Source organism: Cebus imitator, unplaced genomic scaffold (genome assembly GCF_001604975.1).
Source record: "Cebus imitator isolate Cc_AM_T3 unplaced genomic scaffold, Cebus_imitator-1.0 Scaffold30, whole genome shotgun sequence".
Classification (NCBI taxonomy): domain Eukaryota; kingdom Metazoa; phylum Chordata; class Mammalia; order Primates; family Cebidae; genus Cebus; species Cebus imitator.
The window spans coordinates 2,556,798-2,576,403 of NW_016107345.1; the positions used below are offsets into that span (position 1 = coordinate 2,556,798).

The 19,606-nt window shown below is 45.6% G+C and overlaps 1 protein-coding gene across 1 annotated transcript in view; it reads left to right on the forward strand.

Annotated features, from left to right (window-relative positions):
- Nucleotides 1-7,636, forward strand: part of SPSB4 (splA/ryanodine receptor domain and SOCS box containing 4) — an 83,590-nt gene extending 75,954 nt beyond the window's left edge. Inside the window, exon 3 of the mRNA XM_017523720.2 lies at nt 6,177-7,636. Coding sequence (XP_017379209.1) covers nt 6,177-6,304 — 128 coding nt within the window. The 3' untranslated portion in view covers nt 6,305-7,636. The remainder of the gene's footprint in view (nt 1-6,176) is intronic.
- The last annotated feature ends 11,970 nt before the right edge of the window (nt 7,637-19,606 follow it).

The following is a 19,606-nucleotide window of genomic DNA, read 5'->3' on the forward strand; positions in this document are numbered from 1 at the left end:
ACTTCCAGTACACTGTTGAATTGCAGTGGTGAAAGTGGGCATCCTTGTCTTGTTCTAGTTCTCAGAGGAAATGCTTTCAACTTTTCTCCATTCAGCATAATGTCAGCTGGCTTTTACTACCTTAAAGTATGTCCCTTCTCTGCCGATTTTTCTGAGAGTTTTAATCATAAAGGATGCTGCATTTTGTCACAGTTTTTTCTACATCTATTGAGATGCTCATATGATTTTTGTTTTTAATTCTGTTTATGTGATGCATCACGTTTATTGACTTGCATATGTTAAACCATCCCTGCATGCCTGGTGTGAAACCCACTTGATCATGGTGTATTATTTTTTTGATATCCTATTGGATTGGGTTAGCTAGTATTTTGTTGAAGATTTTTGTATGTATGTTCGTCTGGGATATTGGTCTGTATTTTTTTTCTTTTGTTATGTCCTTTACTGGTTTTGATATTAGGGTGATACTGACTTCATAGAATGATTTAAAGAGGATTTCCTTTTTCGCTATCTTTTGGAATAGTTTCAGAAAGATTGGTACCAGTTCTCTGAATACCTAATAGAACTTAGCTGTGAATCCATAAGGCCCTTGACTTTTTTTTTTTTTGGTGGCAATTTTTTTATTACCATTTCAACCTCACTACTTTGTTACTGGTCTGTTCAGAGTCTCTATTTTTTCCTGATTTAATCTAGGAACGTTGTATATTTCAACCTCTAGAGGAGATAGATAAATTTCTTGAAATATTTCTATTTGTGCATGTAATATACCTATTTGTGCATGTAAAAGTATTCATAATCCCCTTGAATGACCTTTTGTATTTCTGTGATATCCGTTATAATATCTCCTGTTTTGTTTCTAATTGAACTTGTTTGGATCTTCTCTTGTCTTTTTTTGCTTATTCTCAATGGTCTATCGATTTTGTTTATCTTTTCAAAGAACCAGCTTTTTGTTTTATTTATCTTTTGTATTTTTTGTTTCAATTTCATTTAGTTCCGCTCTGATCTTTGTTGTTTATTTTTTCTTCTGAGTTTGAGTTTATTTTGTTCTTGTTTCTCTAGTTCCTTGAGGTGTGACCTTAGATTGTCTATTCATGCTCTTTCAGCTTTTTGATGTAGGCATTTAATGCTATGAACTTTCCTCTTAGCACTGCTTTGGCTGTATCCCAGAGGTTTTTATAAGTTGTGTCACTATTATCATTCAATTCAAATAATTTTTAAATTTCCATCTTGATTTCATTGTTGACCCAAAGATCATTCAGAAGCAGATTATTTAATTTCCATGTAGTTTTATAGGTTTGAGGGTTCCTTCTGGAGTTAATTTCCAATTTTATTCTACTGTGGTCTGAGAGGATACTTGATATAATTCCGATATTCTTAAATTTATTGAGACTTGTTTTGTGGCCTATCATATAGTCTATCTTGGAGACTATTCCATGTGCTTAAGAAAAGACTGTATATTCTGCAGTTGTTGGGTAGAATGTTCTGTAAATATTTGTCAATTCCTTTTTTTCTAGGGTATAGTTGAAGTCCATTTTTTCTTTGTTGACTCCGTCTTGGTGAACTGTCTAGTGCTGTCAGTGGAGTATTGAAGTCCTCCACTATTGTTATGTTGCTTTCTATCTCATTTCTTATGTCTAGTCATAATTGTTTTATAAATTTGGGAGTTCCTGTGTTAGGTGCATATATATTTAAGATTGTGATATTTTCCTCTTGGACTGATCTTTTTACCATGATATAATGTTCCACTTTGTCTTTTTTTTTTTTTTGACAGAGTTTCACTCTTGTTTCCCAGGCTGGAGTGCAGTGGCGCAATCTTGGCTCACCACAACCTCCACTTCCTGGGTTCAAGTGATTCTCCTGCCTCAGCCTCTCGACTAGCTGGGATTACAGGCATGCACCACCATGCCCGGCTAATTTTGTATTTTTATTAGAGACAGGGTTTCTCCATATTGGTCAGGCTGGTCTCAAACTCCCAACCTCAGGTGATCCATCTGCCAAAGCCTCCCAAAATGCTGGGATTACAGGCATAAGCCACTGCACCTGGCCCCCTCTCTGTCTTTTTAAACTGTTATTGCTAAAAAGCCTCCTTTGTCTCATATAAGAATAGCTACTCCTGCTTGCTTCTGGTTTCCATTTGCATGGAATATCTCTTTCCCCTCTTTACCTTAAGTTTATGTGAGTCCTTGTGTGCTAGGTAAGTCTCTTGAAGATAGCAGACACTTGGTTGGTGGATTTTTATCCACCTTTATGTAGTGCTTTCCTGCTTCCCTAGGGACAGGGCTACCTGAGAGCTGGACTGCAATGATTGCTTTTGCCCTTCTGGGTCTAACCATGCAGGGGGGCTACCAGACTCTGGGCTGGTGCTGGGAAATGTTTTCAAGGAGTCCTGTGATGTGATCTGTCTTCAGGTCTCCCAGCCATGGATACCAGTACCCACTCTGGTGGAGGTAGCAGGAGAGTAAAGTAGACTCTGTGAGAGCCTTTGGTTATAGATGTTTAGTGTGCTGGCATTCTTGAGTGCTGGTTATGCTAGCAGTGAAGCTGGACAGACTTGGGACCACTGGTTAGCCAGGATTTGGCAGGCAGTGGAATTAGCGCCTGTTTTCTCCTTCCTTGGAGCAAGGTTGTTCTATTGTGAATTGCTATAATGTCCTGAGTTGGTTGGCCTCCAGCCAGGAGGTGGCGCTTTCAAGAGAGCACGAGCTTTTTTGCCTGTCTCACAGAATTTGCAGTGGCCTGACACTTCTTTCCATTAGGTTATTTTAATTATGCCTGAGGGGTACAGACAGAATAAAAATTTAGAAATAGACCAACATATGAGCCCTCATTTTTATGTTAATATATAAATTAAATATAAGTAGACAATAAAAAGTAGAGGAAATGTCTATTTTTAGAAAAGACAAAATTAATAGCTCCTAACAGTGTCAGGACATTTATTTGTTTGTCAGTTGAGTCTTCATAGACTATCTTTGAGTCACCACAGCTGTTTCAGCAAACCTGGATTGGAGGACAGGCCATACAGTTAACTCTGGGTATGAATTTTGGCTAAATATTTGACAACTTCTAAGCAGATCCTATGAGAGGTCTTCATCACTTCAGACTTCAGTCCCAGGCATCACAGGAAAGAGGAAATCATCACTTTAGTCTTTGTTGTTGGCATGTAGTAGAGGCATATTATGGTATGAATTTCTACTTTCCTGATGATTCATGAAGTTGAGCACTTTTACATGTGTTTATTGGCAACTTAGGTATACAACTTTGTGAACAATAGTTCTTTTTCAGTTTTATCTTTAGTCAAAAACATAGTTCTAAGAATAGCTCCCATACTGGAAAATTCTGTGCTTCCCTTCCTATCTAGGTGGTTATTTCCAAGCTTTGATATTTGGTAGTTCTAAGGAAAGCCTCAAAGCCAGGGGAGGTGAGAAAGAAGAGCCGAGGGAATGGGCACAGCCAACGCTGGGCATTCTCTGAGCTCTTAACGTTCCACAGTGGGGGCAGCAACCCAAGGACTTTCTCTGTGCACTTTGGGATTGTGAGTTTACTCTCCCCTCAGAAGTGAGGAGAGATGATTTGTATTTCACATTTAGAGCTAGCAACGTATTCTGAACCCCTTTTCTTTCTTCCTTTGAAATTTAGGCTCTAGATTGATTTCAGTGACCGCAGAGAGATGAAGATAAAAGGCATTCTGTTCCTGATTGGGCAGGGAACACACAGGGAGTTGGGTTTGCTGACAAGGCTAAGCGTTTTGGATGCTGGATTCCTATTATGTGCTTAGGGCATTAAAGTGATAAGAAAATCTCTTAAGGTTTGCCAGTGATTTTGAAACTTTAGCAGCTCCGTTTTCCTGAAGCAAGATGGGGGACAAGGAGTGTGAGAGCTGGGTGCGAGGGTGTTGCTGGGGGAGATGGGGACACGCTAAGGGAGGGTTGTCAAATGCTGGCCTAGGCACAGTGATAGGGCAACTGGAGGTGAGTGATCAGCCTTCTGTGCCTGGAAAATAGGGCATGGCTGGGCTTTCCCTGTCCAGCCTCATTTTGTATGAGGATCAGTATACGGTCTCCATGTTTGACTATTCTGGAGATTTTGTACAAGTAAAATTATACAATAAAAATAAAAAATAATAAATCTTTTTTTAAAAAATTTAAAGAGGATACAGAGGTGAGTGTTTGAAGCCACTAATGCTCCCTTTCAAGTGTAATATATGCAATAATTCCTAAATACACAAAAGGTACAGGAACTGGAAATTTCTTATATAGAAGAGCTGTCTGAAAGCTTCAAAGAGAGGACACCTGATGGGGGTTTTGAAGCGTGAATAGGAGTGTTAAAGGCACATGAGGGTGGGGAGGGTATCCTAGGCAGAGAGAACAGGCAAGTCTTGGGATCTTACCTCAAGTGAAGAAGAGCTGGATGTATTCCGTGCACAGCTTCAAAGAACATGCCCCTGAGTCCCACCTTAATTTTAATGGCTCCCTTTATTAACTCTGCAGCTCAGGTAAATAAAATTCCTACAGAACGTATTCTTGACTCTGGACTACATTCCCATGTAAGAAGTACTTCTCACTGCAGGTCATGATAAAAAATGTTGGAAAGCTGCAGGCCTCGGGCGGATCTGCAGAGGGCCTTCCTCTGTGGTATTATTCCTGTCACAGCTCTTGTGTTAGTATTCACCACCCAATGGTTTTATTGTATCTTAGTACATTACAGGATGTTTATTAAATATCATTTATTCTATTACCAAAAAAAGTATTAAGATGCAGGTTCAGGCCAGGCACAGTGGCTCACGCCTGTAATCCCAGCACTTTAGGAGGCCGAGGCGGGTGCATCACCTGAGGTCCACAGTTCGAGACCAGCCTGACCAATATGGAGAAGCCCCGTTTCTACTAAAAATACAAAAAATTCGCCAGGTATCGTGGCACAGGCCTGTAATCCCAGCTAGTCCGGAGGTTGAGGCAGCAGAACCCAGGAGGCGGAGGTTGCGGTGAGCCAAGATCACACCATTGCACTCCAGCTTGGACAACAAGAGCAAACCTGTGTCTCAAAAAAAAAAAAAAAAAGATGCAGGTTCAGGCCTCTAGCATATTCCTGTAGGATTGGGGAAAGCAGACCTGTACAAGCCATACAAGATGGCATGTGACCACCGTCATCATCTTCCTTCCAGCTGATGCCAACTGATCAGCACTGTTCCTCTCCCCTCAAACCTCCAGCCTATCCTGTTTTATTCCTCTTTTGCCTTTGCCTGTTCTCTCTGCCTAGGATACCCTCCCCACCCTCATGTGCCTTTAACACTCCTATTCATGCTTCAAAACCTCCCTCAGGTGTCCTCTCTTTGAAGCTTTCAAACAGCTCTTCCATATAAGAAATCTCCAGTTTCTGTACCTTTTGTGTATTTAGGAATTATTGCATATATTGCACTCTATTAAAATGATTGACCTATTTAAAATCCCAGACCATGAGCCCCTTCACCCCTTTCCAGAGCTGCCTCTAGTTATCCCTGTATCCCCAAGGCTAATTAGAGGGTCTGGACAAGAATAAGAGCTTGATAACGGTGTCTTCAATAAACCTAGTTAAACTCGGTTTAACTGACCCTGGGTCCAAAGTTTCCATTATTTATGGATTTTAACTTACAAATTTTTGCAGAACTCGATGCTGGAAGACAATGCAACCCTCTTCGGACCATCAAAGAAGGCTATGGGGAAAGTTTCAGGGTTCACAGGCATTTCCGACAGGCTCTCAGCATCTAACCTGTTTGTAAGAGGAAACCCCCTGCAGGTCCAGCAGCTTTTAAACATGTTCCATCGCGACCTGCAGTGAGAAGTACTTTTCACGTTAAAACACGCTAAACACCTACATCAGAGACAAGGACTTCATGAAATAATATTCATCCTTGCTATGGGTATTGCTCTCATTTTCTCTTTCTTTTAAAAAAGAAATACATTGCTGGCCACTACCCGTTGCATTAATTTCGTGACTCTTTCGTCTCACTGGTTGCATTCCACAGTCTGATGAACACTGCTCTAGGCCTTCAGCTTCTGTAACCAGAGATACCTTCTCAGAGGAGAAGCCATGGGCCCTGAAGGTCAGCTCCGAGGATCGGGCAGGCCGGCAGTGTGCAGCGGGGACGGGGGAGAAGGGGACAGGACGGCGCGGGCCACACTCTAACTGCTTCCCTCTCATTGCAGCCGAGCCCCTGCCGCTGATGGACCTGTGCCGGAGATCCGTCCGCTCAGCTCTGGGCCGCCAGCGCCTGCGGGACATCAGCTCCCTGCCCCTGCCTCAGTCTCTCAAAAACTATCTGCAGTACCAGTGAGCCAGGCCTGAGGGGCAGCGCAGACACACACCGCAGGCCCAGCCCGCCTGTCATATTCACAGTCTCATGGCACATAGGGGAAAGGATCTGCCCTTCCCCCGGCTCCCCAGGACACTCAGTTCTTTCAAAGCCAGGACATAGTACCAACTTTGGAAAGTAAAGGTCTGTTACCAACAAGATTTACTGCCCTCAAGGCAGCCCTCCCAAGTCAGACACCTCCTTCGGAGCCGCAGAGAGCCTGGAACCTGCACCTGCTGGAAATCCTGCAGCCAACCAGGACAGAGCAGCCACCGTATTGATCAGAGAGCCTGTTTCCTTATTCAAGAGAATGAATAAAACATTTGGGCAGGAGACTTTCTATTGTGTGCCTTGTTGCAGACAGGGCCAGGGAGAAATTAGCCTGTGCAGGGAGAAAATTGCCTCTGAATAATGAATGATGAAAGCAGCCTGACGCCATGCCCCTCCTGGCCCACACCCCTTGCCAGGGCAGCAGGATTGTCATGCTGGTTTAGGACTTTGGGCCACTTTAAGAGACTATTTTCAGGAGGCCCAAACAGTCAAGTGGACAACGCGGTGTGGAGACACCTTCCGGCTTACCTCTTTGAATGAACATTGTTTACTCACCCCTTTCCACGTGCCCCCCTTCCCAGCCACTGGCTCACCGTTCTCTGGATGCCCAGACACCTGTCTTCGGGGGAGATGAGTCTGACTGGTTCACCCCAGGGAAGAGTGTATCCTTACCATTATTTTAAGTAGCATTTGTATTTTAAAGGAGGAATGTGGAGAGGACAGTGTTTAGTCCACAGGTGCTAACAGGGGAACTGGGGGCATTATGACACCCACGTCTGATGTGTCCTGGGTTGGGGGGCCTTCCTGCAGTGTCCAGGGTCTCTGGGCAACGTCCATTCAGGGTGCAGCATGGCTGTCACAAAGCTTTATTTGAGCAAATTATTTTTTCACTTTAGGAGAATTCTACAAGTTTGTTTCCTGCTTCAAATGTGTGTGTGATGTGCTGTTTATTTATCAGCTTGAGGTCTGTGGGGGCAGCCTTGTAACTGGAAGGGTGGATGTGGGGGACGCATTCTGCACCTGCTCCGAGCCTGGTCCTCTCGCAGGAATGCCGCCTCCACCACCGCTGCTGCCGCCACCTCATATGTGTTTCAGACACTCTCCACCCACACTCATTTTTTAACTGGAAATCATCACAGCAGTGGGATATCAGAGCCCCAGACAGCACTGCCTCTCCCTTCCCGCCCCCCTGACCCCACTTTAATGTGAATTTGACTGATGAATGAGGAGCGTTTCTAATAAAGTTTGTCATTCAGTCCTTCAGCTGCGTATTAAATGTTTGGGGAGGGACCCAGAAAGCTTCTTCCGTCAACCTGGCCGGTCTGTCCTCAGACCCATAGAAGCCAGGTGTGCGAATCCCTCTTTAGACTCTTCTTGTCTGACTTGTGGCCCCTGCTTGTGCCTGAACTCCAGCTATTTTGCAAAGGCCCGCCCTGGAAGAGAGGATGTGCCTGGGTCCTGCTTGCAAAGCTGACCTTAATGGTGAAAAAACAACTCAGCCTCCTGGTGCCAGAGTCAAGGGGCAGCTCTGCAAAGGCACGTAGGGCCAGGCAGCACAAACCCTATGCAACACCAGTTTCCAAATGGACTGGAGGTGGGGCTGGATGTGACTCTGGCAAATGCATGTTGTCACCAAGGAGCAGTGCAAATTGCTGAGGAGTGAGTGTGAAGTAAGGCCAGGCTCAGGGCTGGTGGCAGTTCAGGAGTTGGAGTCCGGATAGGGTCTGGGTAAGGACTGTCATAGCATTCACTTAGCAGACCAGCCAACAGCATGCACGATGGCAGCTTCCAGGCACCCAGATCCCAGGCTGGTGTGTCTCATCCCCAGAGATACGTAGTACAGCATAATAAAGTGAGAAGGAGCTCTTGAAGTGGGGCGGATGAGAATAGAGTATAAAGGGAAGGCTTCTCTCTTGTTATTTTAAGGGCAGACAACCTTCCCAAGGATCACCAAAAGAACCAGAACATTACCCAGGGGTAATGTTCCCTGCTTTGACCTCAGGGCTGGGCTCTGCCTCAGGCAGCTTTCAGTCATTTCGTTTGCCAGAGGCCGCTTCCTGCGGAGGCACGGAGGCTTTGTGTGTCGAAAGCCCGGGTTTGAGTCCTAGCTTCATCGCTTCCATGCTGTGACTTTGGGAAAGTCGCTTCCTCCGGTGCACACTGTTCCGGCTGAGCCAGGTAGCCGGTGACTGGGGACTCCTCTCCCAGCTCATGGAGTCCGCATCTCAGCACCAGCTTTCCAGCTTGGATGCATCTGTCTTATCTTGGCTTCCAAGCCTCACTTATGTGGTTTCCCTCACCCCAACAATGTCTTCCCCATTGTTACCCTCTCCAGGATCTGGCTTAAAGTGGCCCTCCTCCAGGAAGGCCTCCTTAACCACTTCCCCCATCTCAGCCTGCTCTGAGAATTCAGCTCTTCGTGTCACAGCCTGAGGATGCCACACCTGGGGCTCAGGACCCTCTCCTGAGCACTGGGACTTGAGTTCCTCTGCCTGTGGTCTCATCTGCCCAGGGAGCTATGGACCTTTGATGGGCAGAGCCTCTGCCTGCTCCTTCCCACACAGCTCAGACCAGACACATGGGCTCAGCGAAGATGGGGGGGGCGGGATGGAACTGCCCTGCAGCTGAGAGGATCACTGGAAACTGCAAGGAGGAGCAGAGGGGAGGATCCTCCCAGAGCCAAGAACCTGGCCTTGAGGCCTCCAGGATCTCTTACCCTTTCATTCCCTCACCTTTTCCCAAGTACTTATGAGGCACTTTTCATGCACTCAGCACTATGATGAGAACATAAATAAGGAAATCTGGCCCTGCCCTATCAGAGCTCACATTCTAAGGGAGAGACAGACACACAAGCAAAGAAACAGATTATGTCAGAGGGTGGAGATGAGCAGGGGGTGGACTAGAGCCAGGGAGCAGAAGGGACACAATAATGGAGTGTGATGGGGGGGCCCTCTGGGAAGATGCTGAGTACTGAAGAAGTGAGAGGGAGCCGAACACCTGAAAGGGCATGGAGCTCCAGGTCGAGGGGGACTTCTGGCTCTCCCAGTCTTCTCAAAGAGGAAACTCCCGAGCCCCAGTGAGTTGAGGTGAGGAAAGGGAGCCACTATGCTGCCAGTCCCGCCCAAGCTCCAGCTCAGCGTCCCTGTGTATGTGAGCCCCACATACCGCCAGCCTTGCTGTGCAGTTGTGCTCCCTGCAGGCATGCATCTGCGCGCGCGCGCACACACACACACACACACACACACGACCAAGGGCCTCTCCCAGCAGACATCCTGGGAGCTCATGACCACCCCCCAGTGCCAGCGTCCATCATAACCGGGCCCAGCCACCTCCCTATGCTTGGCACATTCTCTAAAGTTTGGCCTCTCCATGACCCATTTCCAGCCGGGGCACTTGCCAAGACAGCCCTGCTAGTCACTTTGTAATTGTCTATGAATGGTGCGTACGGTGGCACCATCCCCCACAGATCTGATGATCCCCATAAGCGCCCCAGCTCACTCTACCCCATCTGACCTTCCCACCTTCTGAGTAAAGCCACCCTCCTTCCCTGGCTTCCCTCCTCTGTCATCTGCACTAGCAGCTGGCTCCTATGTGGGTTATCTTTCACTAGGAAACAAAGATCTCATCCCTCACAGTGTTACAGAAGAAGTGGCAGCAAATAACCCGTTCTATGGCAGTTGATTTGTGCCAGGGCAGCTGTCTCTGTCCCCAGGGCCTTGGTCTCAGCCACAGCTTCTGAACAGGGGGGCATATGTGCCAAGGCAGAGGAACAGGGAACCACACAGCATTACTCTTCAGGTCCCTAACAAGGAGTGGAAATGCCCAATTTTAGTCCAAAACAGAAGAAAATTGGTCCACCTTTGCCTTTAGTTGTGGGTGCTTGGCTCTCGTTCCAGCCTACAGATTTGTTCTGTTATGCTACTCTCTGTGTGTGTTTTTTAATAAAATTGAGCCGAATAAAGAAAAATCAAGTAATTTAACGGAAAAGTCCAAATTTCAGACTTCTCTTGAGAAACGGGCAGATGTGATAAAGCCAGGTCCACACTCTTTCACGGTGAAGTTGGCCAAAGCTGCATAGTGGCGGCCCCTTGAGAACAGGCCTGTGTTCTGTGGTCCAGCCCTAGGTCCAGCCCTCCCATAACACAGCATTGGGCCCTCTCACTGCCGCCACCCTCAAAGGCGTTCACTCCCTGCATCTGGGCTAAGGCTTCTGAGTTTGCTTCTCTGGACTATTGGTGTAAGATACATCAGTGGGTGATAAGTACCCACATATAGGCATGCACACACATGCACACGTGCACACACATGCGCACGCGCGTGCACACACACACACACTTGATCAAGGGAGGGCTCAAGAGGGGAGCGTCTGCTAGCTCTGCACTTGCCTTTGAAGTCTCTCCATCCTCAGCCACCAATATTCAAGCTCACAGACACCCAGGATCTTTACTCAGATGCCAGAGAAACCCGTATGTTCCTGGCTAGATGGTGAACTCCTAGAGGACAAGGACAAGAATTCTCAGGGCCTATTTGTGAAGAGCTGAGTGGCATGATTAGACAGCGTGGCTGCACATTAGAATCCCTTGAGGAACTTTAAAAAGTCCCAATGCCCAGGTCCTTCATTCCAACTAAGTCAGGACCACTGTGGGTAGGGCCGGGCCATGGCAGTTTTTAAAGCTCCTTAGATGGTTCTAATGTTCAACTAGGGCTGAGAACGCCTGGATAAGGCACTTAATTAAGTCATCTCCTCGAAGAGGTGGCTGATGTTTGTGAGAATACACACCCTAGACCAGAAAACATTGGTCCAGGCTGCCTGCATTCCCATAGCCGAGGGGATGCTGAGTGGCGAGGGTCTCCAATGTGGCCAGGTTCAAAGCTAGGGAGTCCCTCCCAGCCCTTCTTCCTGCTTTCCAGCAAAGCTGAGCTGGTTGCTCTTGAGCATGGGGGAGAAAGGACTAGCCACACCTACCCACGCTATTCTTGACAAATTGACTCCAACCCCACTCACTCCCTGTGAGGCCCATGGTGTGGGGCTATCTTCCTGGAGAGCATTGTCCTGAACAATCAGAATAACCTTAGAATCCGAAGTGAAGGGCAGACTGGGAATGGCTTGGTCTTCATTGTGCTATTTTGAATAGAAGAATTTGAAATTATGAGAATTTGAGAGAGCGAATGGTTTGGTTTCTAACATTTCCAAAACCTTGTTTCCTTAAGGCCAGGTAACACATTTGCCCAATAATAAATTATAAAAATTATAAATTATATGCTTATCATTATAATTATATTTATAATTTGTTTCTATTTGTATGTATAAATTATATAGTTATAATTATAAAATTATGCCCTTCACACACACTTCTAGGTTTTGGAGTAAAATGAGCCAGGAACAAGCCAAGCCTGGCTTGGCAGCAGTGTCCCCAGCTGCTTTGGCTCTTCAGCAAGCCGGGCTCTTTTCCTGGGAGGAGGCCTGCTACTGGGTGACTGCAGCCCAGTTAGCCCAGGAAGGAGGATCAGGGTAGGCCATTTCCCTTCTTCCAACTGGCCCCAGGGGCCTCGGCAACACTGTTCTGTGCCTGGGGATTTCCATCCAAGAGAGATAATATGTTGATGATTTGCTGCACAGTGATAGCATTTGGGAAAAAAAGGTGTCTGTTACTTGCCACTCTGATTCAACAAATGGCTCTGTACCAAGCTCTGGGCAAGCTCAAGAACACTCTTGCTGCCTGAGAGCACCCCAACACCTCAGGGAGGCTGACAGGCAAATAGGTGTCAATTGCCTGCTGACCCGACAAGGTGGGCAACAGGGCCAGTGGAGAGAACGCACGACAGCAGCAAGTGCTGGAGTGTGGAGGGCCTAGAGTGTGATGGGGAGGGTTGAGGAGACCCAGACAACAGAGGCGAAGCTGCATGGGGTGAGGGGGCGTGCAGTTATGAAGGGCGGGGACTTGCAAATCACACTTAGGAATAAGGGGTTGGGATGTTTCTTAGTAAGTTCGGGTTGCCATAACAAAGTACCACAGACTGTATCATTATAATTATAATTATAATGTACTGTATAGCTTGTAAACAACAGGAACGTAAATATCCCTCACAGTTTTAGGGGCTGGAAGTCCAAGATCAGGGTGGCAGCATGGTCAGTTTCTGCAAAGGCCCTCTTCCAGGTTGCTGACTGCTGACTTCTCATTGTGTCTTCACGTGGCAGACAGCAAGAGGGCTCCCTGGGCCTCTTTTATAAGGGCACCAATCCTATTCATAAGGTTCCAGCCTCACAACTTAATTAGGTCGCACCTCCTAGCACCATTATGTTGAGGGTTAGGATTTCAAACTATGAATCGTGGAGGGACACAAACAGTCAGTCCATAACAGTACGGGTCAGGGTTCTCGGAGGACACATCTGGCACTCTGAAATGGTAGACTGAAGAGAGTTCAATAAGAAAGGGACTATTTACAGAGGCATGGGCAAAGTTCAGGGAAACCAGCGGCTGAGGGTAAGGAACCCTGGGTGGGCAACATTGGGAGGAAAAACCATTACCATCTCCAGGCTCAGAGGGCCAGGAAAAGGGAGCAGTAACTGGTAAAAGAACAAACTGTAGCAGTAGGAGAGAGCCACCCTACAGGAGTTAAAAGCTTAGATGGAGGAACACAGCCACTGCCAGCCACAGCCTGGCAAGGAGGAAGCAGGGCGTAAATATTCTCACTTGCCCTTGTCTGTGCCTCCCACTGGCTGAAACTCAGGAGCACAGCTGAAAAGGGAACCTGATGGGTGTCATCCACAGAGGTCAGTTTTCTACACACAGAGCAGGGCAGAGGAGGAGGAAGAGTAGATGAGTATCAAGAGAAGAATGTGCGCAGCAGACTTTATGTACAGGATAAACAAACAAAATTGCAAAAATGCAAAACCTGAGTGTATAAATAAAGAAAAGCTCATTTGTTTCAAATGTGGGTGGGGGACTTTTGAACCCCACTCCTGTGCCTCTCCCACCTGAACATCAGATGCTAAACACCTGCTGCATCTCCAAAGAGCCTTCGGTTATCATCAAAATGACATAATTCCCAAAGCACAACCCAAATGTGTGACACAAAGCGGCAGGTCCTGAGCCTAGAACTAGATTCTGTAAATGCTGCTGCAAGAGCGACAGAGGATTTGAAGTAGGAATGATGAGGTCCACTTTGTGTTTTTGTACAGCCTTCCTTCAGGGGCTTCGGATGGGGGCTTAGCAAGTCAGCATGAGTAGAGGTGGGCAGTGGGCATGGTGGCTTATGGCTGTAACCCCACTAATGCGAGGCTGAGGAGGGCAGATCACTTGAGGTAAGGAGTTTGAAACCAGCCTGGCCAACATAGAGAAAGCCCGACTCTACTAAAAATACAAAAATTAGCTGGGTGTGGTGGCTTACACCTGTAACCCCAGCTACCTGGGAGGCTAAGGCAGGAGAATTGCCTGAATCTGGGAGGCAGAGGTTGCAACGAGCCAAGATTGTGCCATTGCACTCCAGCCAGGGTGATGGAGTGAGACTCCATCTCAAAAAAAAAAAAAAGAAATTGAGGGAAAGGCTGTTGGTTCTTTTTATTACAATCAAGTAGATGAAGTGAAAAACTTTTTTTTTTTTTTGAGATGGAGTTTCACTCTTGTTGCCCAGGCTGGAGTACAATGGCATGACCTAGGCTCACTGCAACCTTCCCCTCCCAGGTTCAAGTGATTCTCCTGCCTCAGCCTCCAGAGTGGCGGGGATTACAGGCATGTGCCAGCACACCTGTCTAATTTTTTGTATTTTTAGTAGAGATAGGGTTCTCCATGTTGGTCAGGCTGGTCTCCTGACCTGGTGATCCACCCGCCTTGGCCTCCCAAAGTGCTGGGATTACAGGTGTGAGCCACTGAGCCTGACCTTTTAAGGCTGTTGGTGCTAGGGAGAGAAGGAGGGCCTGAATGAAGGCATGAAGTCCATGGAAGTAGTGGCTAGGAAAGAGCTGGTGCAAACAGGCCAAGTCCACAGAGATTAGTGACTTGGTGCATACAGGATTCTGGCAAGAAAAGAAGTGAGGACACTCACAATTCATTCACTCACTTGTTCTCAGTACACTCATTGGGGACCTGCTATGTGTGAGGCACTGCTGTTGATGCAGGGGACACTACAATGAAGAAAACAAATATAAAATCTGCACCCTCAGAGAGCTTATACTCTAGTAGAAAAGGCACTAAACAGGTAACCTGGTAAATGTAAAGGATCCCACATGCGTAGTAAGCCGGGAAGAGGAGTAGACAGAGCAGATGGCTGGGTTGCCACAGTGGTGTTCTTGTAAATGTTTCACAACCATCTCTCTGTGGATAAGTAAAAAGCCCTGATTTGTAGAGTTTGCTGTTTTCCATCATGTAAATACTCCCACCACAGCCAATTTTAAGCTCCAACATGATGCCACTGAATGCAGATTGGGAAAAGATGATCAGTAGCCAACTATCATAGAGTGTTTCCAATCATACAGATAGGGTAGATGTAAATTATCCCAAGAGCAAACATAATAATGAAATGTAGTAAAATAACTACAAAGTGATGAGTTTTAAGTATTTATTAGTTGTTTTTAATGTAATTTATTTAATTGTAAGTTTATATAATTTATTTTTTTTTTAAATGACTGTAATCCATAGCCAGTTTTAACGATTTCCAAAGTTTTAACCATAAGCTTTTGCAAGCCAGTATGAGCTGGCTCCAGTATACTACTAAGTTTCCAAGATTGGGATTACCGCATATCATTCTGACCTTGTTTGGGGGCTCTACCAAGTCTGAGCACATTTCACTTGGCCAGCATTATCATGGCCCCTTTCCTGACATGTCCCTTGATGAGTGATGAAGATAAGATGGCTTAGAGTAGATGAGAGTGAGGGAAACCAAGCCTCAACAAAGCTTTCACAGCAATGACCTACACGGACTCTGAGTCATGTATGAGAGTTTATACCTCTGACCATTCCTGGGCACCCAGCATGCACTTAACATCACAGCAACACTAGTTCAAAAAAGAGATGTGAAGATCTTAAAATGTTAGCAAATTAAACCTAGGGGTACATATATAGGTTCCTCATGATCAAAGTGGGTTTATTTTATGAGTACAAGTTTGGATGAATCATCAAAAAGTGATACAATCATACTGTCCAAATTTTTTTAATGATCATCTCAATAGATGTAGAAAAATTATTTGCTAAAATTCAATACCTGTTTGTGATTTTGAAGAAAATCTTTCATAAAACTAGGATGAGATACATTTACTTAAGCTAGTAAAGGATATCTGAGATACCTACAGCTAATATAATATTAAATGATAAGTTATCGAATGCTTCCTTTTGAGATGAGAAGCAAGAAAAGTTGTCCATTATTACCACTTCTACACAATATTGTATTGGAAACCCTATGCCGTTTAATAAGCCAAATATAAGAAATTAGAAAGTATAAAAATTGGAAGGAAAGAAATAAAACCACCATCATTTTCAAACGGCATCATTATATACATAGGAGAAAAATGTATAGGAAACTAGGAGAATTCATAAAGGAATTTAGAAAATATGGATACAAGGTCAACATTTTAGAACTTGTATTTTTACATATTAGCAACAAACAATTAGAATATGAAATGTAAAACAATGCCATTTATAGTAACAAAAATAGAAAAATCTAATGAAAAATGTGCAAAACCTTTACAATGAAAATTATAAAACACTGGCAAAAGACATCAAAGAACTAAAGAAATAGAAGGCTCTACCATGTCAGTTAGATAATTCCATATTGTTTAAAATGTCAGTTCTACCCAAAGTAATCTGTAGAGTCAATACAATAACAATAAAACTTTTCTGAGGTTTGCTATGGAATTGACAAGTTGATTCTAAATTCATTTGGAAATGCAAAGGACCTAAAATATCTGTAACAATATTAGAAAAGGAAAACAATGGCAGGCCAAGACGGGTGACTAGAAGCAGCTAGTGTATGTGGCTGTCATGGAGAGGAACAGAAGGCGTGAGTAAATACAACACCCTCAACTGAAACATCCAGATACTTGCATTGGGGCTAATCAAGGAAACAACTTGACCCATGGAGAATGAACAAAAGCAAGGCAAGACAGTGGCCATCCCGGGAGCAACACAGAGCCAGGGGGACCCACCCCTGCCCAGAGAAGTGGTGAGTGAATGCGAAACCCCAGGAAACCACACCTCTCCCATGGATCCTTGCAACCCTCAGGTCAGGAGATCTCCTTGTGAACCCACTCCACCAGGGCCTTCAGTCTGACAGAGAGAGCTATGTGGACTCTTGGCAGAGCAGCTGCTCAGGCATGCATGGAGAGCCTGGAGCCTTAGATACTTGGGCTTTCCAGCAAAAAAGTAGCTGCAGGTCCAACAAAATGGGAGGTTAGACCCTCATACCTACCCCTAGGAAACAGGCTGAATCCAGGGGGCTGAGCAGTGACATCCTGCAGGCTCCACTTCCACAACACTTTACAAGATAAGATCCACTGGCTTGGAATTCCAGCCAGCCACCAGTAGTGGCATCACACCTCCTTAAGAAGGAGCTTCTAGGGGGAGAAGTGGAACACCATTGTTGCTGATTGGGCACATTAGCCATTCCAGCCTTCAGGCTTTGGAGAGTCTGAATCCTGTTCCTCGTCAGTGGGTGGGACCTCCCAACCGGGCCTCCAGCCACCCCCTGCCCATGTTCTCCATCTGACAGAGATTTGAATTCTCCTGGGATGGTGCTCCCAAAGGAAGGGGTGGGCCACCATCTTTCCTGTTTGAGCTACTTAGCCAATCCGGCCTTCAGGCTTTGGAGATTTTGAGCATCTGGGCAGAAGGGATCCCCCAGCAGAGCACAGCCGCCCTACCAAAATGTGGCCAGACTCCTTTTTAAAGTGGATCCTCAATCCCATTCTTCCTCACTGGGCAGGACTCCCAACCAGGGTCTCCAGCCATCTCCTACAGGTGCCTTTGAGCTGGCAACAGGCCTTCACGTTTTGGGAATGAAGTTCCTAGAGGGTGGAACAGGCTGCCATCTGCTGTTTTGCAGGCTTCACTGGTGATACCTCCAGATACTGGAAAATCTGAGGTGACTAGGGACTGGAGTGACCCTATGGAAAAGTGACCAGCCTGTTATATGGCTTCCCATTCCCCTATCTCCTCCCCAGGCAGGTCCTCCAGGCCTGGGCCTCCAGCCAACCCTTACAGAGCTATCAAGCCATTAGCAACTCAGCAACTCCCTGGACAGAACCTCCAGGGACAACTGAAAGCCTCTCTGCCACTGCCTCTGCAGTGGGGACTGCCCTTGCCACCCTCTGACTAACGAAGGTGTAAAGACCCTAAGTTCTTTATCCATGCTTCCAGCAAGCTGCAGTCGACCTAAAGAGAAGAGGCCAATCTGTTTTCCATGGGTTACACACACCTCCCACTGCTCGTCACCAGACAGGGAACCCCCATCACTTGGGCCCAGCACACTCCATCCTGAGCTGATTGTACTGAGTGACTGCTGACCTGCAGCTCTCTGGGGTGGAGCTCCTGGGAGACAAGCAAATGACCCTCGGCCACAACCACTACTAGGATCCCTTCCTCTGCTGCCTTCAAGTTGGGAAAGAAACGTAAACACTGAGAGAGCCACAGAGCTACAGTGAGCAGCCCAAGAGCACAAAGTCATGATCTACAGCCAGGACTCAAGGGGGAGAGGAACCCACACTTTCAGAGCATTGAGAGGGGACATGGCTACAATTGTGAGGAAACATAGGAGAGCCACACAACCAAGCAAGAGTCTACCAACTGACCATTACGCTTAAATGCCACCTGATGAATCACACCCCAGAAATTTAACAGGAAAAATACCTCGTTAACATACCACTCTCTGAAACAAGGGACATGAAGTCAGCATCAAATAAAGACCATGCACAAAGCCTCAGCCCAGTGAAAGCATTCAGAATAAAAGTCTATTAACTATATTCAGTCTACACTGCAGTCAAAGGAATACCCGCATGCAGAGATGAGAAAGAAACAACGCAAGAACTCTGGTAACTCAGATGGCCAGAGTGTCATACGTCCTTCAAACAACCATACCAGTTCTCCAACAAGAGTTCTTAACCAGGCCAAACTGGCTGGAATGACAGAAATAGAATTCAGAATATGAATAGGAACTAAGATCACTGAGATTCAGGAGGATGGCAAAACCCAATCCAAGGAAAATAGGAATCAATAAAGCAATACGGGGGCTGAAGGACAAAATAGCTGGTATAGAAAAGAACCTAACAGGTCCAACAGAGCTAAATAACACAATACAAGACTGTTTCTCTGAATAAGACAGTCAGACAAAAATAAAGAAAAATGAATAAAAAGGAATGAACAAAACCTCCGAGAGGTATGGGATTCTGTAAAGAGGCCAAATCTGTGAATCATTAGCATCCCTGAAAGAGACAGGGAGAAAGCAAACAACTTGGAAAGTATATTTCAGGATATCATACATGAAAACTTACACACCTTGCTAAAGAGGCCATCAGTCAAGTTCAGAAAATACAGAGAGCTCCTGCAAAATTCTACATAAGAAGTTCATCCCCAAGATACATTGTCATCAGATTTCCAAGGTCGAAATGAGGGAAAAATGTTAAAGGCAGCTAGGGAGAAAAGGTAGATAACCTACAAAGGGAACCCCTTCAAGCTAACAGTGGGCCTCTCAGTGGAAACCTTACAAGCTAGAAGAGGTTGGAGGCCAATCCAATATTCAACATTCTTAAACAAAAACAACTTGAATGAAGAATTTTATATCCAGCCAAACTAAGTTTCCTAAGTGAAGGAGAAATAAGATCTTTTTCAGATAAGCAAAGGCTGAAGGAATTCATTACTGCCAGATCTGCCTTACAAGAGATCTTGAAGGAGCACTAAATACAGAATGGATAGACAACTATCAGCTAATACTAAAACACACTTAAACATGCAGACAAGTATCACTGTAAAGCAACCACACAAACAAGCCAACATCATAATCAGCTAATAGCACAATGACAGGATCAAATCCACACACATCAATGGCAACCTTGAATGTGAACAGGCTAAATGCCCCACTTAAAAGGCAAGAGTGGCAAACTGAATAGAAAACAAACAAACAAACAAACAAAAAACACACGACCCAATGGTATGCTGCCTTCAAGAGACCCATTTCACACTTAATGTCACTCATGGGCTCAAAATAAAGGGATGAAGGAAAACTTACCAAGCAAATGGAAAACAG